General features: G+C 38.4%; 1 protein-coding gene across 3 annotated transcripts in view; it reads right to left on the bottom strand.

Moving 5' to 3' along the window:
- Positions 1-6,561: 6,561 nt before the first annotated feature.
- Positions 6,562-24,708, bottom strand: part of LOC119562331 — a 200,608-nt gene continuing 182,461 nt past the window's right edge. The window contains exons 8-13 of one of the 3 annotated variants that reach the window (XM_037875492.1): positions 9,949-10,092; positions 9,513-9,818; positions 8,671-8,933; positions 8,551-8,616; positions 8,349-8,487; positions 6,562-8,290 (exon numbers count right to left, since the gene is read on the bottom strand). In XM_037875492.1, the coding sequence (XP_037731420.1) occupies positions 7,935-8,290; positions 8,349-8,487; positions 8,551-8,616; positions 8,671-8,933; positions 9,513-9,818; positions 9,949-10,092 (1,274 nt within the window). In that variant the 3' untranslated portion in view covers positions 6,562-7,934. Of the gene's footprint in view, positions 8,291-8,348; positions 8,617-8,670; positions 8,934-9,512; positions 9,819-9,948; positions 10,093-24,708 lie in introns of all 3 variants that reach the window. The other 2 variants (XM_037875491.1, XM_037875490.1) reach the window with 2 other exon arrangements.

The raw sequence follows: 24,708 nt of genomic DNA, 5'->3' as shown, positions 1-24,708 counted from the left end.
TTGAGGAAACTAACAGAGGTCGAAAAATAAATCATTACAAAACAGACTTCCAGAGACAAAAGAAAGTTAATAAAAGTAAATATTTGCAGGAGGACCCAGGTCAAGACCCAGCGCTTTGACTTTCATCTTTCTGACATCAACGTTAATAATAATTATGCCAATGGGTAACAACCAATTTATAGAAATTAACCCTATAAAATCATACAATGGCTATTTGTTATTTATAACCGACACAATCAACATCCCAGATAGTTTTGAATACCATTGCCTCACAATTAATATTACAAAAACGGAAGAAACTTACAAAAATTTGCTATCACAAGCGTTTGACAATAAGGAAATAATGCAGATTAAATATTTAACGGAAAAACTACAAAGAGAAATGAATGGGTTAAAAATTGTTAGGAGAAACAAAAGAGGATTAGCCAATTTTGTAGGAACAGCTTACAAATATCTTTTTGGAACATTAGATAATAATGATAAAGAAGAATTAGAAGAAGAAATCAATGTAATAGCTGAAAACAGTGTACAGGTAAACGAACTAAATAATATATTCGAAACAGTTAACAAAGACATCGATAAAATAAACAAGCATCTCGAATACAACAAAAACGAAAAAATTCTTAAATTATTGGTTTTTAATTTAGAGCATTTCGCAGAATACATTAAAGACCTGGAAATGGGAATGCAGTTAGCAAGATTAGGAATATTCAATCCAAAGTTATTAAAAAACGACTTCTTGACAAATACTAATTCTGAGATACTTCTGAACATAAAAACCTCAACTTGACTTAGGTCAGATTCAAACGAAATTTTAATTATATCCCACATACCCAGAGAAATAAAGAAACTTCCCGTATACGAAATATTACCCTATCCAGATGAAAATAATAAAATATTACAAGATAACACCCAAAACAAATATTACGTATACAGAAATAGTTTGTATAACAAAGAAACAAAAAACCTGTTACCAACACATGTCTTTTATGTCGCGTTAATCAAACAGATAGTAGTTGAAGGTACACAACAACGCTCTTAATTACCCAAATTAATTATGTCGAACCAAATATCATAGTTACATGGAATTTGTCAAAAACTAACTAAATCAAAATTGTATTAAAAATGAAATTGTAATTGAAGGAAACAATATGATCCAAATACACAATCGCTCAATTGCAATTAACGATTTATCCATAAGCAATTATAATTCTGACTACACACAAAGCATATACACAAGAAATAATGTCACCATATTAGACCCAATATCATACATACAAGCAAAAGAAATATTTTTGAACAAAAGAAAGAAAACCAGATTTACAAAATAATTGTAATTGTAACACTGGGTCTCTTAATATTAAGTATATCACTGTACCTACCTTATAAATTTAAAAAAATACCTAAATGAATTCTTATTAATTACAATAACACAAAAGGTGACGACCCAACAATAGAAACACAAGAGTTACAAAACTCACAAGAGTTACAAGAAATACCAAAACTATTCCCCAAAATCACATTAATAACCATATGATTTTGTCTAAGTGATGGGTGAGTGACGTATCTGCACTGCGATAACCAACAAATATAAAAAAACTCCTGATTTTTTATTCGGGAGAAGAACGACTCATGTAAATACTTTAACTTTTTGACTTTCAGCCACATACTCCAAGAGTTTAATAAGATATCAAGCAAAAACACCTCTTAACGAGGTAAAAAGTAGTGGCGAACGCGCCTTTAACAAAAATTTCTGATATCAACAAATGTGACGAAATGCGGTAAAATAAATAAACTTTATTAAATTTATGATTTCGGCCCGCAACAGTAAATATTTACTTACCTACACGTAAATGTTCTGTTGTAGCGTGCCGAATACATAAATTTAATATAGTTTATTTGTTTTATCGAATGTAATATCATTTTTTGTCCAAATTGTTGATATCAGATCTTTTTGTTAAAGGCGCGTTCGCTACTACTTTTTACCTCGCTAAGACGTGTTTTTGTTTGATATCAGAAGTTTTTTTGCACATGAGTTTAAGAACCCCAATACCATGACTAGGAGTCGTCCCCTTATGGCTTGGCTATTCTTAGCTGAACGCACCTTAAATTAGGCACAACAAGTTTTATCGCTTCAATAACCTATTTTAATAGCACAAGTTTGGAATCTCAAGGGCTGTAAGTTTCAGATTCCAAGAGAAATCTGTCGTTTCTTACATTTCCCGCCGAACTAGCGGGTTTTTCCAAAGTGGTAGAACAAATAGATCAAGTTTCCTATTTCGATTAGCTTCATGCAAGTAAAGGACCCTAAAACCATAACAGATTTTCCGTTTGAAAAAATTTAATAAGAATATTTTTAATCAAATTGGTTTTTATCTTGTTTATTCCAATAAGTATGAAATATTTCGTATACGGAGCTGAAACGAGTTGCACTTTTTATCGCTTAATATCTTCCAAACGGTAATTTTTAGGGCAAAAAGTGTTATACATCAAAAGTTGAGGAATCTCAAGGGCTATATGATTTGAAATTTAAAAAGAAATCGTTCGACTCAATTTTGAGAAAAAAGTCAAAAAGTGGTTTTAAAAAATAACTTTTTGTCATAACTCTAAATCTATTATATTCAGACAATTTTACTATATTTAGCAAATTAAATTATCTTTTCAGAGATATATAGCACGTTTCTGTAGCATTAGTTGTTTAGATACTATAAGTATTTTAAATCTGTTTATTTTTTTATTTTCCGCTAAACTAGCGGATTTTTCCAAAAGTCGTAGAACAAACGTTTTCTACTTCAAGCTAATTTATACACCCATAGAGTTTCCAAAACCCTAAACTAAAATGGGATGCATACAAACCCACAAACAAAGGGACAACCATTTTAATTTTGGGAAGAAGAAGAAAATCTTGTTTTTTTCATTACCTTTGAAGGGGACATCGGATTTAAACAAATGACGTGTCATTCGACGCGTATTCTCAGTAAGAATAAAACTAGCTAAACAGACGGGGGCTTTTATCCCCACCGTATCCAGCAGCTTCAATTTTCTAAATTCTCCCAAACAAATCTATATTTCGAAAGTCTTGTTATGCAATATTCTTAGTTTTTGCGATACCTTTCGATTGGTGTATCACTCGTTACGATCAGACCATAATGGCAGATTTTCAATTCTGCGGCTATATATAGTAGTTGTCTTCGCACGCTCTTTTGCGCGCTTCGCCACTACGTGTACTGCCGTCCACAGTGATATATTTACTTCATGCAACAGTCGTTCATAGAAGAAATCAGGGGGCTTGTTATAAAAAATCGATGATTCAAAACAAAATTGCAAAGAAGTGGTTTTAAAATAAAAAAAAAAGAAACGAAGTCAATTAGATAACTTAATCCGGAATTATAGATGTTCAAAAAGAGGATATATTTTGTAATTTGACATTGAGTGGAAAACTTCTTATTGTTGCTACCAAATTTCAGAGATATTCGAAGTTGAGTACTTACCAATTAATAAATATAAATAGAAGAAATATGTAAAGATATCAGCAGGTGAATTTACAATTTATTTAAATTTTATTTCTATATATAGTATATTGATTTTTTTTAAATGAATCGTATAAAATTTACAATACATATACATATGAGAAAAGTGGACAACAAAAAAACTATTTAACAATTCACCCACAATGTAATTAATTATTTAATACATTACTTTTTGACTTTCCAGCTAAGTTCATTTTTGTTTTAAAAAATAACAATGTTTCATGATTACAGATTTGGCATAGCTGTAAGGGAATTTAATTAGTTGGGTTAACGTGCCTTTATAAGATTGGTATGATTTTATACAATACCAGTTATGATTTGTGAATTATCTCACACCTTAAATCCGACCTACAATAATTATTTTATGTACATACCCTTTAATAATTACGATATTTAAGAACTTTAAACATCTAGAATTTTTTGTAGGGGTGTGTAGAGTATGGTGACGAACGATTCGTTTTTTTAATTGCCACTTTTTCAAAAATCAATATTTTTTTAAAGTTTAAAAGCAGAAAGTGCTGACATCTATTGAGAATATTCCTGTTGAAGTTCGATGGTAAAATTCAAGCTTTGATAAGTCCATTTTTTCAAAAAAGGTTGAAATGAAATACAGATTTAGATGTACTCTTAAAAAAATGTCTACTTTAGCTCTGAGTTTAAATTGAACAAATTCAGTTGGTAGATTTCGAAATCACAAAAATCTACAAAATATAATTTTTTTGTAATTATTGGCTTTAGAAAAGATAACAAGAAAGGAAGTTAGCTTCGGCAAGCCGAAGCTTATATACCCTTGCAGCTATAATTATTAAATTTAAAAACACAAAAAATGATATTCCCAATAGTATAAGATAATATGTCAAAAAACACCGAAGCTATAATTTGTTTCATATTATTTTCCTACCAATTTTGCGATCGTTCCTTTGGCAGCTATATGACATAGTCGTCCGATTTTGATAAAATTTAATTCGAAATTCAGAACTAATTTAAAAATGTTATTTCCAAGCGTTGGAGGTTATATGTTGAAAAACACCGAAGCTATAATTTTTATCATATTATTTTTCCACAAATTTTCCGATCGTTCCTATGGCAGCTATATGATATAGTCGTCCGATTTCGATAAAATTTAATTCAAAATTCAAAATTATTTAAAAATTGTTATTTCCAAGCTTAGGAGTTTATATGCTAAAAAACACCAAAGATATAATTATTTTTCATTTTTTTGTCCGATTATTCCTATGGGAGCTATAAGATATAGTTGTCCGATCCGGCTGGTTCCGACTTATATACTACCTGCAAAAGATATAAGACTTTTGGGAAAGTTTCAGCCCGATAGCTTTAAAACTGAGAGACTAGTTTGCGTAGAAACGGACGGACAGACGGACAGACGGACAGACGGACAGACGGACATGGCTAGATCGACTCGTCTAGTCATGCTGATCAAGAATATATATACTTTATGGGGTCGGAAACGTCTCCTTCACTGCGTTGCAAACTTCTGACTGAAATCAATATACCCTCTGCAAGGGTGTAAAAATAACGATATAATGTCAACAAATACGGTAGGAATTAAATCTTTATACTTTACAAAATGTTTGTCATGAGACCCTACCAGATACTGTTGCTAATATGATGGTGTCACTTCCATAAGGCGCAAAAGAGAAAAACACAAAGTAATAAGAACTGTTGCTAAAGATCTTATTAATACTTGTATACAAACTGGTCGGCATAAGTAATTTGACGAAACTAAATTTAAATATACTCATAATTTAAACTTACTTAATGAAAATTTTGGCATCAATGGAAAGGTAATTTTTCCGTTTGAATAATAACTAATTAAGCAATTATTGAAAATGTGAAAATTTCTTAAAATCGGATTTTTAAACCTATTTCCACTAATTGAAAACAAAACAAAACTAATAGTAACTGCAAATTGTTTTTTCATAAATTTCTATTCAAATTTTTTTTATAATTTTTTAAATATGTGTAAGTAATACCCTTGCAGAGGGTATTATGATTTCAGTCAGAAGTTTGCAACGCAGTGAAGGAGACGTTTCCGAACCTATAAAGTATATATATTCTTGATCAGCCTCACTAAAGCCATGCCCGTCTGTCCGTCCGTTTCTACGCAAACTAGTCTCTTAGTTTTATTGCTATCGGGCTGAAACTTTCCCAAAAGTCTTATTTCTTTTGCAGGTAGTAGCCAGGATCGGACAACTATATCTTATAGCTCCCATAGGAATAATCGGAAACAAATTTAACAAAAATTATATCTTTGGTGTTTTTAGCTTATAAGCTCCTACGCTTGGAAATAACATTTTTTAATTAGTTCTGAATTTGGAATTTAATTTGATAAAAATCGGACGACTATATCATATAGCTGCCATAGGAACAATCGGAAAAGTGGTGGGAAAATAATATGAAACAAATTATAGCTTCGGTGTATTTTGACATATTATATTATTGGGAATATCATTTTTGTACTTTTAGGAATTTCGAATTAAATTTAATAAAAATCCGACGACTCTAACATATAGCTGTCAAAGAAACGGTCAGAGAAATAATGAAATAATTGTTTTTAAAAAAATGTTGTTTTGTTGATTTTGATCGTATTTGCTTTTACTCTGGGATATAGAATACTTTAACTTTTTAGCATTACGAATTTAGTTTTACACAAATATCACTGAAGCGAGCACAATCCTTAACTGCAAGGGTATAAAAACTTCGGCTTGTCGAAGTTAACTTCCTTTCTTGTTCTCTTTTTGTACCCGGTACTCGTAGAGTAAAAGGGTATAATAGATTCGTCGGAAAGTATGTAACAGGTAGACGGAAGCGTTTCCGACCCCATAAAGAATGTATGTATGTAAAGTATGATATATGTTCTTGATCAGGATAACTAGCCGAGTCGATTTAGACATGTCTGTCTGTCCGTCCGTCTGGATGAACGCTGAGATCTCGGAAACTATAAGAGCTAGGCTATTGAGATTTGGCATGCAGATTCCTGAGCTTCTTACGCAGCGAAAGTTTGGTTCAGCAGCGTGCCCCGCCCACTTTAACAAGCCGCCCAAAACTGTGGCTCCTAAGTTTTTGATGCTAGAGTAAATTTTTTAACTGAAATGAATGGTTCTTATCAATACCTATCGATTGACCAGATTGACTCATTTCTTGCATATCTGAATTTCCCTTTTGACCCTTTAGCTGAGTAACGGGTATCTGATAGTCGAGATACTCGACTAAAGCGTTCTTCCTTGTTTAATTTTTGCTCACCTTCTATGGTTAAAAACATCTCATGATCTTTGTTATATTAGTGTAATTACATAATCGAAACAATACGAGAAATCGACTACAATTGCTTGGTTTTTTTACGTTACGTCACATGTGAGATTTCACGAGTTCGTCGTCCTTCATTACTCTGCACCTAACCCTACACTCCCCTTTTTTAATGCCAGGAAGTTATTTTAACAAAGCTATTTACTTACAATTTGTTATAAACTAATTTTATATCCATTGGGTTGGCTTCTTTTATCTAACTTCTCTACAGTCCCCTCCGATGACTCTCAATTTTAAGTAAACGAAAACTACACTCTTAAATGCTAATTAGGAAGGCACTTGACAGTTTGAAGAAAACCTCCGACCAAGCATAGCTAAATAAAAAATGTTATAGATTTTTAAAAAAATTATATAAAATCTAAGATCATAGAATGCATTAATTTAATAATACGCTTTGTTATGAATGATGTTAAGGACCCCAGACTCTGGCTCGCGTGCACAATGCTTTAGCTTTTGGCCAAGCCGTGCTCGGGATAAGGCCAGTAGTGCCTTATAAATGGACTGAGCAATTGTGACTACGTTCCCACAAATCGCTTTTACTTTACTTATTATTATTTATAGCGGCATTTATTTTTACTTAATCAGTGCAAACCTGTTCCGGTTAATTGATTCTCTCTATCGCGAGTATAAGTAATACTTTTTAAAGACAACCTGAACATTTTGTCAAGATATATTCCGTATTTAGTGCCATCGACGTTGTCTTAAAATTTTTCAGAGAATGTGGGAATTAAATTAACTTCTTAGCTTTATGAATTTTCCGGTATTTTTCCATGTTTAAAACTGCATCCGTACCAATCTAGGGGCAGTGATTAGATTACAGCCATCTTAGCTTATAGCTGAAAAGCCAGCAGTAATTTTCTTTGAATTGTCCCCTTCGCCTCATTTGAAATTGTCCAATAATCTTGAGGAGCTTGGCATTGCCGTCGTCAATGGCTAAGATGCGGAGAAGTTCTCTATTGCGCTTGAACGATCTGCCACCTCAGCTAACTTCTGTGTGCTGCAAATCGAGGGAGCCACGCGTATTCCCACTCCCAAAGGTGTGGTGTACACATAGGGATCGCAGTCCAATGTACTTTGTCATCCGTAGTAGAACTGTGAGCCAACGGCCACGCCGGTTGAGAGAGTGCGTGGGGCGGTGCCGTCATATGAAAGATGCGGCTGCAAAATGCTTGGCTTTGCGCGTCGCAAAGTCGATGTGCCCTGACCAGGCATGGACACATTATTTTGTGAACTGACATTAACGGCTAGCGGCGAGGATATCGTATTTGGTTGCGGTTGGTGCGCTGGCTTGCTTCCATTCAACAAGGTCGGCGGTGTTGCGGTACTCTTCTGCCGTTGATGCACACTTATGCTGTCGGTGTTAATGATATACCCGCCTCTGATTGATGGTGCTGTCGTATACGTTTCCAGCGAGGTAATGGGTACCATTGGACCTTGCAAGAGAAAACGACATTGGAATAACAATCGGAGTGCACCGGTGAGATAACTTACTTATTGGACTGTTACTGGGGGCGCTGGTTCCAATCACGACAGCCGAGGTCAGAACGCCCGCTACCGGACCCTGACCGCCTGCACTGCCAACACTCGTGGTGACAAAAGGTCCCTGGGCTACGCCGATGAGGTCAGGTGACTGACGAGTCGCCATTAGAAGGGAATTAGGCATAAGCTCGGCGCCAGGTCCTTGGCTACTCACCGGAGGTAACTGGTTGGGAGACAAACCAGCGTAAAGGCTACTAGCTGGAGCGTACGTCAGGTAGTTCTAAGTGGGGGAAGGTAAGTGGGTGGACGGTGACGGTTGTTCAATACTACCTACCTCATTTTTAAACACACTGGGTAAAGGCAGTGGAGTTTTAATGTCATTGTTGGCGTCTATTTCTGAGATTGTATCGTTTAAACCGCTCTGGATAGTTGTCTCCTCAAGTGCTCTATCCCTTCCTTTGGTCAAGGAGTTTAAGTGCGCATCAGTAGTAAGATCGCGCTTTTGAAGCACTACCCTAGTTACGAAAATTATTATGGAGAAAACCACTCCCAGTGAGCCCAAGACAATAAGATATAAATACAAACGTTCCTGGTCCTCTGTTAAAATAAAACATCGAATAAAAGTGGATCGATATTAGGCTTGGAAAAAATATAAGGAACAATATTTGAAATTAGAGGCATTGTTCCCTAAGCAGAAGTACTATTTTGCCTTGTTTGTGATTATAGTTCTCACGGAAACAATGAGCAAACAAAAAAGAATTTGTTAAATTTACCAAAAACAAAAAGAAATGCTTTAGTCAAGTGCCACGACCATCAGATACCCGTTGGTATGTTTAAAATTTCAATAAAAATAAAATAATAGTTTGTAAAATATCCATCCAAAATACGGATCCAAAAAATTTTCAAGTCGGGCCACTCATTAAAACGCATAAGCATCTAAAAGTTATACTCGGTAGGTGGTGCCAGTTGTGGAAACCGAAATCTATCGCTTTGTAGAGCTTGAAAGCTGGAGACTTCAAGAGTTTCAAATAGATTAGACTAACTTAATTTAAAGCTGTCTAGCTGATAAACGGGTATCTGATAGTCGAGGCACTGGACTATAACGTTCTCTTTTGTTTAACCGTTAAATAGGTCTACTGTTTGTGTACGAACTTTTTGTTGTTTTAAATGACATACCTTCCAGACTCAGGTCAGCACTGTGAGTCATGACAGGATTCACGCCACTTTTATCGCCATCTATAACCTGGGAGCTGTTCATTATGGTCTGGTTGCTCGACAAGTTAGCACTGGATCCCGACCCGGGCGAGCTGGTGCCATTACCGCGTCTTGCCGTTGTTGTATTGCTGTAAAGCTTTGGAATAGCTTCTGACTCCTTGTAGATCAGCTCATCGTCGTAGAGATCATTCATTTCGCCGTCTAAGTCGTCAGCTTCGTCAGGCTCTACTTCCGATTCCTTGCTATCTTTAAGAACTTGTTTTGGCACTGTACAGGAGCAACAAAGAGAGGGACCGCAGTTGAAATTACGGATATAAATTGAATATTAATCGGCATCTGACTGCCCAAGTTTAATTAAGTATGTAGATATGAAGCTTGACATTTGTTTCTAACTTACCGCATGTATAAACAACCTTTAAGTACATTCGAGAATTTGGTTGGCAAGGGCTTCCAAATGTGTTCGCGTCTGCAGCCAGGTTGCATCGCCGTCTTCCATGGCAAATTTGCATCACGGTCTCCGTGGCATATGAGGCGAGACACGCTGTATAAACAAGATGTGAAATTCAGGGTATATCAAACACAAAAAACTATAACCATTTTTGTGTGGCGTGTAAATCAAGAATGTCCCTCTGGGCATTTAGTAAAGCAAAAGAGAAGCTAGCTTCGGCAAGCCAATGATGATATACCGTTGCAGCTTAAATGATATCATGCAATTAAAATCATACATTATACGTTCAAAAACAGTATATTCGGAATCTTAGTATAAAACAAGGTACAACGCTATAGTCGAGTACCTCGACTATCAGAAAACAGTTACTCAGCTTAAGGGACCAAAGGGAAATGGAGATATGCAAGCAGCAAAGCGAGATTGAAATGCGCCACCTATCCGCGATCTCAATATATGGTTATGTGGGCAGTAGAGTGGCAACCTTTTTTTTTTGGGTCAATCGATAGGTATTGATGACAACAATACATTTCAGTAAAAATTTTATTCTATCATCAAAACTGTTGGAGCCACAGTTCTGTGAGGCTTGTGGGCGTAAAAGTGGGCGTGGCAACCTGCTGAAACAAACATGCGCTGCGCAAGAAGCTCAGAAATCTGCATTCCAAAGTTTCCAAAGTTAGTCTGAGATCTCTGCGTTCATACGGACATACGGACATGGCTAGATCGACTCGGCTAGTTTCCGAGATCTTAGCGTTCATCCGGACGGACAGACAGACGGACATTGCTAAATCGACTCGGCTAGTGATCTTGATCAAGAATATATATACTTTATGGGGTCGAAAACGCTTACTTCTACCTGTTACATACTCTCTGACGAATCTAGTATATCCTTTTACTCTACGAGTAACGGGTATACATATATATTCCTGTGACAGCTATATGATACAATTGTCTGACTTTTTAAAAAATTGTTACGCTATAGCGCAGAGTAAATGAGAATATTTATTTATTTTGCTTATAGCTAACTATGGGCAGTAACTTATGGACGTAAAAACAATACACAACAATATAATAAGGATGCATATTTTAAGACGGCATTATTGATCTTTTTTAACAAACATATATATTTATGGCTTCAAGAAGGTGTATAATCTATGGAGGTTTCAAATGATATGCTCGGATAAGCTAACCTATAATTATTACTGTAACGAACTGATTTTATTGGTGTGCTCTCTACGAGATTAGTTCGCCTAGCTCAATAGATTGTGTGTTCGTGCCACCGAAGTAATATGACGTGACTGCCCCGTAGATCAGTGATAAAGCACAGAATTTAAAGGTTAACAGTGGGTTTATTTTGGGTTGACTTATTATAGCGGGTGGTGCTCGGTTGGCCGCTGACTCTGTGCACCTTCCTATGGCTTGAAATGCTTCCATTGTCCCTCGCCTCAGTTCGCTCGCCGACATGTTGACTCGAAGTTGCTTGTCTCGCCGCAGAGAGATCGGCCGCGCGGGCCGAAACTAGGGTGAACAGGTGCCTCGGTCTCCAGGGCAACGCCATTCGAAACAACGACCGCCTGCCCCTTGCTCTTTACCGGACGGTCCCACTAGGGTATCGCTCAGCTCGCGCTGACAGTTAAGAATTACGCCAGAAAGTTGACTGGCAGTTCACTGCGCTTTTCGCCTAGTGCAGACGAACGTTCCATCCTTGCCTCACCCTATTGCTTGTCGTCCGCGGCGCTTCTGCGCTACTCGATGAGTTCTCCGCAGCTGTCTTGATGTGGCTGCTGATGATGCTTGCTGCCACCATTGTCCCCTGCTCTGCTCCTGGTCGTGCTTGCTGTGAGGCTGAATGTGTGGTGATATCAGGCTCTTGAGGTTCGAGGTTCTGGGTCTTGACTTGCTAAGCCGCCGGGCTTCTCCAAGACAACGCCTCTTAAATGCCTCAATCGGTCGACTGCTGGTAGTATGTTCTCTGGCACTAGGGGTCTCGGTCATTTGCTGTTCTGGGACTTCGCCGGTAACCGCTAGGCTCTCCAGAACAACGTCTCTTGAAACAACAAAACGATCGACCGCTCGTTCTTCACGCCAGGACCTGCTCAGTTGGGAAAGGCACACTGGGATTAGACATCTGACTTGACTGTTGACTTGTTGTTTACTTGCTGCTGGTTGACTGGTTCTTTGACTTTGATAACTGACTGATCTTTATTGCTTGACTCCTCGTGATTGACTGATTTTGACCCCTTTGTCCTCTGCCCACGACTTCCAACTTAAGTCCTACGTCTTGGTGCCATCCTGCCAATTCTCCTGTAGCATGTGGCACGCAGGAGCGCCGTCCCGTTGCTGAGATGTGACACTTCTCGTTATCCAAAGTTCAAGGCAGAGTCGAAAGTCCGATGTGTTGCGTTTTTTCCCTTTGAACCCGGCACCTTAGCTCTGCCCTCGACGTCTTCACTCTCTCTCTCTCCAAACTTTCATTCTCCAATCTCTCAATCTCTACTTTCTCTTTCTGTAAATTCTCTCTCCCCAAACTCTCATCTTCCAACTTCCCGTTCTCCACATCCTTGATCTCCAAACTCTCTTCGCCTTTCCGATACTACGCGTTAATTTTCCGCGTATAAGGTAACCGGCGGGCCTTTCTTCGGGAAACAAATAATACCGTTCCTCCTCTCCGGCTTTAATCCTCATGTATAAAGTAGCCGCTTTACCCTTGCTCTCGATGAATCTCTCGCTGCTCCCTCGACGCTCACAGCTCTAATTTGTTTTCCACAGCGCCGGCTATCGATCAGGTCTGTATTCCTTCCCTGTGTTCCTAAATCGAATAATTTAAATTCTCCCGCGTTGCTCCTCCATATGTTCCCACTGGAATGTCGATGCCCCAGCTCAATGTTCGTTAATGCGTTCTTTACCTTATTGTCGTTTCTCATTCAGGTTGCGATGTTCACCATTTGCCGGAATTTGCAGTATTTTCTTGTGCCCATCGATCGACACTATCGGCCAGTTCCAATCGACCGCCTACTAATCGAGGCGACCTCTTCCCTCTCGAAGCGGGTAGTGATTGGCACCTCCGGCAACCACCGCGGAGGAGACGGCGACTATGCCGCCTCCACCTCCTCCGTGACCGGGCTGCGCCTCTCGGGCGCGTACCGGGGGGTCGGTGGGATCTCCCATGCGTCCTCCACTGGTTCTTACCACTGTCGCCACTCCTTCTTCTCGTCCTCTCGCAGCTAGGCATGCCAGCGTGCGCCCTCCTACTCGTGGGCCCTGCGCACCTTGGCCTGCCACCGCGTCGCTTCCACCTCCTGCCGCCGTTGCTCCTCCTCCGTCGCCTCTCGCTCCGGGTATCTCCTCCGGCTCTCCATCGGTCGAATCGTTCCACCGTCGGTTGCGTCTCGTTCTTTCGGCATCGTCTTCCTGATCCCCACCGACCCGGGTGGTGTGCGGTCGCCGTGGGACCCGCAGCCTTTCGGAGCCGCCACTCCCTCCGCTCCTGCATCTCCAGCGCGGAGTCCTCGTCGGAGTTCAGGTAGGCCGGGTTGCCGTCCAGCCTTGCCCCGGTCTGGATTCTTCGTATGGCTGATGGGCAGCCATTCTCCTGCGTGCCTCCGGTCTGGTAACTCGTGCGCTCATATTGGCGAAATTTTTGAATGTCGGACTGTCGTTGGGCTCCCCTTAAATGAAACCTCGGTTGTGAACCGTCTTCTTTTCTTGTTGCCGTTATGTCCTTCCTGGGCCGCTTGCTCTTTTACAGCACAGCTCTCTTTGCTGTGCCGTCTGACCTTAGTGATTCTTAAGACGCTGCGGTCTGTAGCACCTCCGAGTTCTTAAATATCTTGTGTTTGGGACCTTGCTTGTAAACTCTTATTTTAACCGTCGTGGGGTATACTTGGTGTGTATCCCTGGAAGACATCCTTCGGGTATCCTTGTGCGGTATTCTCTTGGGGTATCTTTTAAGGGTATCGCCCACTTGGGCCTTCTATTATAGTCCACATAGTCCGGGTACTTCTGCGACTGGGTCCTTATCTTTTTGCACATGTCCTTGATCCAGCTGCAACCTCCTGAAGCCAAATGTAGTGGCTGTATTGACAAGGCATCCACCACTACGTTTAGCTGACCCTTTCTGTATCTCGAAATCGCCCATTTATTGCCTTAGCGTAGCAAGTCATTCAGGAGTTTGACAATTCTTGAAAAGTCTGGCACAAATCCCACCAATTTTCCGATCGTTCCAATGGCAGTTATTTGATATAGTCTGAATTTCGAATTTTATCAAAATCGGACGACTATATCATATAGCTGCCATAGAACCGATCGGAAAATTGGTGGGAAAATAATATGAAACAAATTATAGCTTCGGTGTTTTTTAACATATAACCTCCTTCGCTTGGAAAACCCATTTTTTAATTAGTTCTGAATTTCGAACTTAATTTTATAAAAATCGGACGACTATACAATATAGCTGCCATAGGAACGATCGGAGAATTGGTGGGAAAATAATATTAAACAAATTATAGCTTCGGTGTTTTTTGACATATTATCTTATACTATTGGGAATATCATTTTTTGTATTCCTAAATTTAAGATTTATAACTGCAAGGGTAAACAAACTTCGGCTTACCGAAGTTTACTTCCTTTCTTGTTTTTTTATCAAATCAGAAAAATAGTAAAAAAAAAAACAAATTTTTTAACATATGTATGGCCACACTAAAGATTATGAATAAAATATTTGTTATCTATCCTTATGCACTATTTGCTTTGTATTTTTTTATTATACATTGTTGTTACCGTATTCTCTTACACCTTTAACCTTATATGGTCCGGTATATTTAAAGTCTAATATATGTCCTTCGTAATTTTTTATTAAAACCTGAACTCCAATTTTAAGTTCAAAGTTTATGCTATTTTTGTCATAGTTAAGTTTTTCTTTTATGTTTATTTGTCCCTTACATTAATCTGACACTTTAATATGCCTGGTTTAGTCTAAATTTAGATTCCTTAGCGTAATCTTCTATATTATATTGTTGTTCTAATTAGTCTTAACTATTAAATTTTTTTGGCGAATTTGAAGTTCTACCGAAAACTTATTCATATGGACAATAATCATGTGTGCCATAGAGGATGTTGTGCTGAAACAATATCTGAAGTATACGAGCCAAACGTACCAATCTGTTTTGTCAGATGGGATGTATGATATAACGAATTCGTTAAATGTTCTGTGGCTTCTTTCTATTATTTTGTTATGTTTTCTATTTATAAATATTTACATGTCGTTAATAATTGAATGTTTTTATTCAGTGCCCATGTCCGTAATGAACGTCTTCATTTTACCGTATTTTAGAGTGAAAGATTCAAATACAGCTTTTGCTCCTGTACTTGCACTTCGGTCTGGTATGGGAATGGTAACGAGGTAGTTCGTTAAATCACTGATTAGAGTAACTGCATATTCGTTGCCTTGATCTGATATAGGTAATGAACCGATCGTATCCACTAACACTCTATCAAATGCATTTAAAGGTGTTTCTGTTATTGTCAAGGGAGTTTTTGTATAATGGTAGTTTTAACTTTTTCGCATTTAGGACATTTCTTTACGTGGTTTGTAACGTCACGTGTCATATTTTTCCAATAATAATATCTTTTTATTTTTGCTAGCGTTTTAGTTATGCCTGTATGTCCGCCTTGTATTGGATCATCATGTAAAGTGGCGGCCTGTGATAGTCAGCGGGATACAAGCAGGCGACGAGCAAGCTCGGCGAGGTCTACGAAGGAGCGAACATTGTCGCACTAGACTGGTGTGACGTCCCCAGTTGGCCCCGAGCTCGGATTTGGCTCCCAGCTGCAATAAAGGCGCCGGAGGACATCCTCTACATGCTGCAGGAATGCAACCCGCACCTCCCCACGAAGGACTGGAAAGTCGTCAAGGTGGAGGAACATGACGGGGATGTTAACCAGGCTATCATGGTCCTTAACAAGGACCAAGGAGGAGTGCTAAACTTCGGATTTAGTGCCATCCATATTAAAATATATAAGGGTGACTTCAATGCCGCTGGTGCCGAGCAGGTGCTTGCTGAGAAGTTGGAGGAACCTAATGGGCCGGAGGACGGCTACCTCACCGACTCTTCGCTGAGCAGAGAAATGCGAGCGCTTGGACCGGCAATCGAGGACGTGGACCTGGACAAAAGAATACAAGCTTGTGCTTAGCCTTAAAGAAGGTAAAATTCGAACCTGCATTTGGGCCAAAAGGCATCTTAGTATATTTCTGCTTCGCAATTACAGCAACGGAGATGGTCAGAGGACTGGCAGAGGAAAGCGAAAAGCTCAAGAAAGGTTTGGTAATAGACTGTGACGCCAACACGCATCACACTTAGTGGGGTTGCCCAAACAATAACGACAGAAGTGAGGGTTTATATGATTTTATTCTAAATTCGAACCTATTCTTACGCAATAGGGGCAATGTCCCTACCTTTATAACCAAAACCTGCCAAACGATCATAGATCTAACGCTAAATTCAGATTCACTCGTAGGCAGTCAAAAACTGGGCAGTCTCCGACGAGCACTCTTTTTCAGATCATAGATTCATAGAAATAATATTCTCTCTTGATTCGCCCTTGCCGGCCAGTCTCGCTAACCCCAGACGGGCACAGATACAAAGAAGTTCTGACAAATATCCTCCCCATGGAACCGCCAGAAAGCTAAACAGACCCACAGGAGCTGGATAGAAAAGTAGATAAATTCACAGAAGCATGCAACACTGCCTTCAATGTTGCATTCCCCATAGAGAAACCAAGGGGGAGGAAAAAACACCCCTGCTGGACCTAAGAATTATCCATCCTCAGAACCAACTGCAGAGTCCTGTTTAACAGAGCAAAAGCGGGAAGCGAGGACACTAATTGGCAGAACTACAAACATGAAATAGCCTCTTCCAAAAAGGCCATTAGAAGAGCAAAACGAACTGCATGGCAGACCTTCTGCTCTGACATAGACAAAACGACTGATGCCGCAAGCCTCAGGAAAATACTCTCTAAGATAGCTGCGACCTTGGGCTGAGGAAGAAACGGTAGAACACCTTCTCTGCTTCTGCCCAGCCCTATGCAGACTTAGACTGAAACACTTAGGAAACCCCTTTATCAACGATCTTACCGAAATATCGGAGATTAACCTTAAAAAACATAAGAGCTTTTATGAAATCTTCTGGGTGGAAGACATGCTGATCAACCTAACACGGGCTGAAACATATAAGATAGGGGACCCAAAAGGGAAAACGAGATAATGCGGTATCACAATAGACCCACAGAGGTCTAAATGTGTCAGACTATAGTCCGGCAGCCGTTCTAACCTAACCTAACCTATTGAAATGTATTCAAAGATTTTTTCGCTCGGTGCCATTTTAAGTTGGCTTATCTTTTTTAAACTGGCTGTTTTCTTAAGCCTTTGGAAAATTGATCTAAATCGAATATAGATCATCAACATTTATTCTTGCATATATCTTTTTCTTCTCTTAAGAGAAACTTGTCGATATTGTTAAAAGCAAGGTCACTACTTTTTTAACATCTTCATTGCGAATAAAGTCAAATTTTTTGGGTTTAAAAGCTGTCGTTTGCTTTTGCAAGCCCGATCTTGTTTGTAAGTCTGCGGAGTTTTTTTCTGTATACCTTAAAATCTCGTAGTGACTTAAAGTATTTGTCTGTTTAGGTCTTTTAATTCTTCAACGCTTATTCTTGATAAGGCATCAGCCACGAAATTGTTTTTTCCCTTAAGGTATTCTACTGTAAATTGAAATTCTTCCTAATCTAGTCTCATTCTTGTTAATTTGGAATAAATATGTTAATAGTTTATGGTCTGTTTTGCCATATGCATATTTTCAAAAATAATTTACAGCCCAATGTATTGCTGCTAATTCCTGTTCGGTTGTAAATTCGCCTTTTGTAAATTTTCGAGAGGCGTTTGCTACTGGAAGGTCTACCCCATCATGTGATTGGGTTAAGACTGCTTACTGCGCTTTTAGGATATTCAAAAGCTTCTTGACATTGAGAAGTCCATTTAAATGTTATATTTTCTTGTAAAGGTGAGTTATATGTCTTCAATAATGGGAGAAACTTTGTCTGTAATAGTTGCAAAAAGCGACAAATCTTGTCTGCATCGGAAGGAACAGGGCATCTATTTTTTTATTATCAGCATTTTTCATCTTTCTTTGAAGTGAACTAGGGGATAATTTTATTACATAGGGTAATCGTTTGAAGCGGTATAAGTCAGTGCTCGTTGAAAATGAATTTATGTCTCTGGAGTCTTTTTCTAAAGTTATCTGACGGAAGCCGGACATTAAATCAAGAAATAAAAAGAACTTTTCTCTAAAAAGTTAATCGAGTATATCACCATTCAGTGGTAACCGAAAGGAAGTGGTTTTTTGGGTACTAAGAGTATGCTTCTGCCCAGCGCATAACCAAAACCATAAGCATCCAAAAACTCTATGTTTCTTAAGAAGAACAGAATACTTCGCGAAAGCAGATAACCCATGAGCTAGGGAAACGGATCTGTTCAGAGATCATGTGGTATCACAAGGGGCCCAATGTGGCCTAAGTGAGGGGATTAGTATCTAATCTCCTCCACTCCTACCTAACCTAACCTAAGAGTAATGGGCTATTGTATTCTGGTACTGAGGGTTTTACTATGACATCTTTAATTAGTTTTTTGACTTTTTTATCTGTTTCTTCTTTTTGGCTATGGGGTGTTCTGTAGTTTTTCATATGGACTGGAACGTCATCCTTCAATCTTAATTTTTGATCATAAAATTTTTCGAGGATATGGGTTCCTTTCTAATCCGATTTAGGTGCATAATTTGGTGAGGGTACTTTTAAACATTCCAAAAAATTTTTGTTAATTTGGAAAAGACTTCTTTTTTTCTGGAGTAACAATCTGTACTTTGTGGTGTTTGATAATTATCTAATGGATCATAATCGATTTTGTTAATATTTATAACTTTAGTATACGGACAAACGTTTTATTAGAATGGGATATATTGCTTGCTACAATTATACCATCGGCTAAATACTGTTTTTTTATGAGAATTTCTTTGTGGAAAGTGTTCATATAAAGTTGGCAATTTGACTTCCGATCGATCTGGGATTATTATATTATTGTCTATTGAATGTGTAATTGGAATGGTGATCTCTTGATTGAAGTTTTCGGGTCTAGCTATTAACCAATCATGATCTGTTTTAAAGTCAAGTTGGCAATTAAATGTTTTCAGAAAGTCCATTTCTAATATTGGAAAGTATTGGATAGTCATTATATACTTTTTGAAAGTTAAAAGGGATTATAAATTTTCTTGTTTGTATTTCCATAAATGTTTAACCTATTGATTTAAAAAAAAACGTTCACCTATTCCAGACATGGTTATTGTTTTCGTTGTGTCTATGTCATCGGAGTTGTCAGAATTTATTTTTAAAAGGCTTAAATCAGCGCCTGCATTTATTAAAATTGTGTGGTAATTGTTTATTTGTATATAGATGTTGAGACCTAGACTTATGTTGTACAATTTAGATTTTTGTGGCTGTTATTGTTGTTGTTGGCTCCGCTGATTATTACCACTATAATTTCCACGTCCTTTGTTATTGTTATTGGTGTGGTTATTATTATTTTGGTTATTATAATTTTGGTTGCTATAACTTTGGTTGCAACCATTGATTCGGTAATAACCATTGTTTTGGTAGTAAACTCTGTCATATCCTCGACCGCGATAATTACCACTGTAATTATTACCGTGATAGGGTTGTCCTCTTCGGAGTACATTATTGAATTTAAGCTGCCCGTCATTTTAGTACTACTTTGAATGTACATTGTGAGTGCTTCATTACTAGTTGAGAAATTTCATGCTTCTAGGATAGTTTTCAGTCGTCCATGCTTGCAGTTTTTAAGCATTGTGTTAATTGCTTATTTGGTGATGAATTTACATACATACATACATATACATATATATTTTATGTATGCCCGTTGGGCAACGTTTTCATCTGCCATTATGAGTACCTGCTAAATCCTGATCTGATAGTTCAGATTAAATAAGGACAGCGGGTATCTGGGTCGACAGGTGGTGAATCTAATGATTCCGATTTGTCTCTAGTTGGTACCGAAATAGTTAAATTGTACCGCTCCTTTATAGTTAATTAATTTGATCGTAGTCTCATCAAAAATGTTGATATCTGAGACCAATTACTATTGTCTAATCGATCTTTCATGCCATTCCATTATTTTATGAATTATTTTTTTTTTTTAAAGACTACCATATCGGTAGTCCTACCTAGTATTTCATGATCGTCAATAACCTATCTTACTTGTGCACCTGGAGGGGTGCTCAATACAATTGCTTTTTGTGTTTTAGAGCAATGTATTAAGGGTGAATTCTGCCAATTAAATGTTTCCATAAATGCATATGTATGTTCTGCAAGATATGCATCCCTTTCATAAACCTTTCTCAATATTACTGTGGTGATCATGACTACCTTATTTAAAATGTCTCGTATTTTATTTTGAATACATATATCTATTTATATATTTCTATAAAGTATATATATTCTTGATCATGATCACTAGCCGAGTCGATCTAGCCATGTCCGTCTGTCCGTCTGTCAGTCCGTCCGTCTGTCCGTCTGTCCGTCTGTCCGTCCGTCCGGATGAACGCTGAGATCTCGGAAACTATAAGAGCTTGGCTATTGAGATTTGGCGTGCAGATTGCTGAACTCTTTACGCAGCGCAAGTTTATTTCAACAGCGTGCCACGCCCACTTTTACGCCCACAAACCGCCCAAAACTGTGGCTCATACAGTTTTGATGCTAGAATAAAAATTTCAACTGAAATGCATTAATCTTATCAATACCTATCGATTGATCCAAAAAAAAAGTTTGCCACGCCCACTTTAACGCCCACAAACCGCCCGTAAACTTCAAAAAATCGAAAGTATGAAAGTGGATATCTCGGAAACTATCAAAGATTGAGAATTGGGATCTCAGATTTAGATTTCTTATCCTTAAACGTAGCGCAAGTTTGTTACGCGAATATGCCACGCATACTCTAGCGCCCACAAACCGCCCAAACCTGTGGCGCCCACAATTTGCATGCTAGATAAAAAATTTTAACTGAATTGTATTGGTATCGTCAATATCGCCACGCCCGCTCTAACTTCCATAACGCTTAAATCTGTCTACCGCCGGTAGGTGGCGCATTTCAATCTCACTTTGCTGCTTGCATATCTCCATTTCCCTTTGGTCCCTTTAGCTGAGTAACGGGTGTCTGATAGTCGAGGTACAATAGCGTTCTTCCTTGTTTAACATATAACCTCCTACGCTTGGAAATAACCTTTTAAATTAGTTCTGAGTTTCAAATTTAATTTTATCAAAATCGGACGACCATATCATATAGCTGCTAAAGGAACGATCGGAAAATTGGTGGGAAAATAATATTGATTGTGCCTAACCGAAGTAGACACTTGCAGGACGAAACGCGTCGCGGCAATGGTAACGATGGTTACTGTAATGCCGGACCACAGGCGATGCGAGAACTGCAATAAGGTTGAGCTAACTTGGTTAGCTGCTAGTTGAGATAGTGTATTATGAGCCCTATTCCCAGAGCCAGGAAGTAGAACCGCGGAGTTATGAGGTGCGTTGATAACTGATTTAACACGGAAGTTTAGTGTAATGATTAGTGAAGTAAGCTATATTCTAAAGTAGGTCAGGGAATTTTGATTAAGGTAGCAGTTGCGTAGTTGGCTCGCATGACACTGCAAAATGTGCCGACTGCATTGGCGGGTCAGTGTACCGTTGAGACGGTAAGACGGTGAGTTAGTGAGACATATAATATACTGATCAGCAATTCTCATCTGCAGTGGGTGCTACTGAGCACCTGGTACTGTTTCCAACTTGGCTTCTGCTTGATTTGTTGGGTGCTGGTCATGTTGAGCACCCTTGGGTACGAACATTCTCCACCCATTGAGGGGTAACCTCAATTAAGGCGTAATGTCGGTCAGCCCTTGGCCGAATTGTATAGAAAGCACCTAACAAATAATTAGCCATGGAGTATCTTTCCTTCAGCTGCGGAGGTTCATGTTTGTGATTAAGGTCCTTCATATCTTCCTGATGCTGCTTAACACTCCCCTTTCCGATAAAATTGACGTTACCGTGGGGACTGAAACTGTGGCCTTGTCATTTGGCACGTCTATGGTATGTGGACCTTCTGCAATAAAACTTAGATATATCTTGGTTAAATTTAGAAATGTTGAACAAAGGTCAGACTTCTTGTAGGTTTTAAGTTGATGAGAAGTCGGTTCTGTATTAATTTGGTTTCATTCATCGGATCTTTCGTTGGCTCATTTTGGTTGTCTAGTAATCGATTGTTTAAATCGATTCTTGTGTGACTTGTTTCCTATATGAATTAAGTAGACATATTGTATGTCGTGGAAACAAATAATCCTGTGAAGCCAGATGAGGCTGACGATCCTGTAAAGCTGGATGAAGCTGAGTATCCTGTGAAGCCGGATGAAGCTTAAGATCCTGTGAAGCTGGATGATGCTGACGATCCTGTGAAGCTGAGTATCCTGTGAGACTGGATGAAGCTGTGAACCCTGTGAAGCTGGATTAAGCTGACGATCCTGTGACGCTGGATGAAGAAACGTGTTCGTGAAGCTGGATGAAGCTGAGTATCCTCTGAAGCTGGATGAAGAAGCGTACCATGTGAAGCTGGATGAAGCTGAGTTTCCAGGGCAGGTGGATGTAGTGAACTTAACGGGTCTTCTCACCAGTCAGAGGTTCAGCTTTTGGTGGGAAGGGGGTTGCTGGAGTGTGATCCATTGTTGGTAAAGGATCACGTCGGGGTCACCAATGTTTGTGCCTAACCGAAGAAGACACTTGCAGGACGATCGCGTCGTGGCAATGGTAACGATGGTTACTGTAATGCCGGACCACAGGCGATTAGCTGCTAGTTGAGATAGTGTATTTCGAGCCCTATTCCCAGAGGTAGGAAGTACATTTGGTACATGTTTATATACTACTTGGAACACGGAAGTTTAGTGTAATGATTAGTGAAGTAAGCTATATTCTAAAGTAGGTCAGGGAATTTTGATTATGGTAGCAGTTGCGTAGTTGGCTCGGCTGACACTGCAAAATGTGCTGACTGCATTGGCGGGTCAGTGTACCGTTGAGACGGTAAGAGGGTGAGTTAGTGAGATATATAATTGCTGATCAGCAATTCTTATCTGCAGTGGGTGCTACTAAGCGCCTGGTACTGTTTCCAACTTGGGTGTTGAGCACCCTTCGGTACGAACAAATATGAAGCAAATTATAGCTTCGGTGTGTTTTGACATATTATCTTATATTATTGGGAATATACTTTTTTGTATTTCTAAGAACTTCGAATTAAATTTAATATGTATAACTGCAAGGGTATACAAACTTCGGCTTGCCGAAGTTTACTTCCTTTCTTGTTTATCTTTTGTTAAGAATTCGTACTCATACCATTTATTTTATTCATTAATAATTAAAAATGTTAAAATTTTGATTTTGATTTTAGGTATTAATTTTTTTTACAATTTCCTGCCTAAGGTTTTGAAAAGCTTTACGGGCTGTACTTCTAGTCGGGCAGATAAGAACAGCGCTCAATTCTACAATTTTCTTATTAAATCTAAGTGATATGCGTCGCAGAGCATTAATAAAATAATAAATATATCGTGTGGTTTGATGTGCGCTCTTAGTAGCGCTGAGGGCTCGCTACTCCGGGACTAGCTTGATTGCGCTAATCGGGGTCGGCGCTCTCTGCACAGGCTGCTACTTTTAAGTGTCTGCTCCTCTGTTGGGGCACCGGTGCTGGCAACACAGGCACAATCGGCAGAGCAGTGTTTTTTATGTTGAGCACTAACTTTGGGAATGGAGGCTTTGTTATAATTTTTTCATTTATATCAAGCTCAACTTTTAATTTTTGGCTGTTGCCCACGCGGGAGGTGCGATGTTTACATAAAGCAGCCACTCTAGGTTATCTCTTATCACTCTTTTCGTTATCTTATGTTTGAAACCTCCGCGTCTACTCATGACTCACACTCTACTCACTCAGACTTTTTTTTTCGTTGGTTTTCCATCCGTGCCGTCGTCTTTTCCAGTTGATTTTTTGTAGTCTCAGTTGATTCTTTTGTTGTTGATTTAGCTCCTGTTGCTTATATTTTGTATGATTTTTTGAAATTTTTTTCCGACATTGCCATTTTCAAAAAATCATAAAAAATATAAGCAAAATGATTTTTGAAAAATTCTTTTTGCAGTTACTATTAATTTTGTTTGAAAAAACTTTTTGCATCAAAAAATTTAAGTTTTCAAGTCGAGGATAAAAGTTTAAAAAGTAGATGTTTACACAAATTCGTCCTTTTCAATAAGTACTGAATGGTTTAAGAAATGTATTACATCACTCAAACGGCATTTAAATTACCTTTCCATTGATGCCAAAGTTAACAACAAGTAAGTTTAAATAATAAGTATATTTATCTTTTTTTTGTGAAAATACTTTTGACCACCCCTGTACAGCTGGTAACAGCGAGAGCGCAAGAGAATTGTACATGCAAATTAAGATTCTCACTTGTGAATTAATAAAAAAAATTTATTTTTATGTTTTAATCACTTATTCACTATTACTATTTTTTAATAGGTCGAACTTATTTTTTTCACTGCTCGTTTACTTATTCTCGATTTGTT

This window comes from Drosophila subpulchrella, unplaced genomic scaffold, assembly GCF_014743375.2.
Source record: "Drosophila subpulchrella strain 33 F10 #4 breed RU33 unplaced genomic scaffold, RU_Dsub_v1.1 Primary Assembly Seq422, whole genome shotgun sequence".
In the NCBI taxonomy this organism is placed as follows: Eukaryota; Metazoa; Arthropoda; class Insecta; order Diptera; family Drosophilidae; genus Drosophila; species Drosophila subpulchrella.
This window is presented reverse-complemented; position numbering and strand designations above follow the sequence as displayed.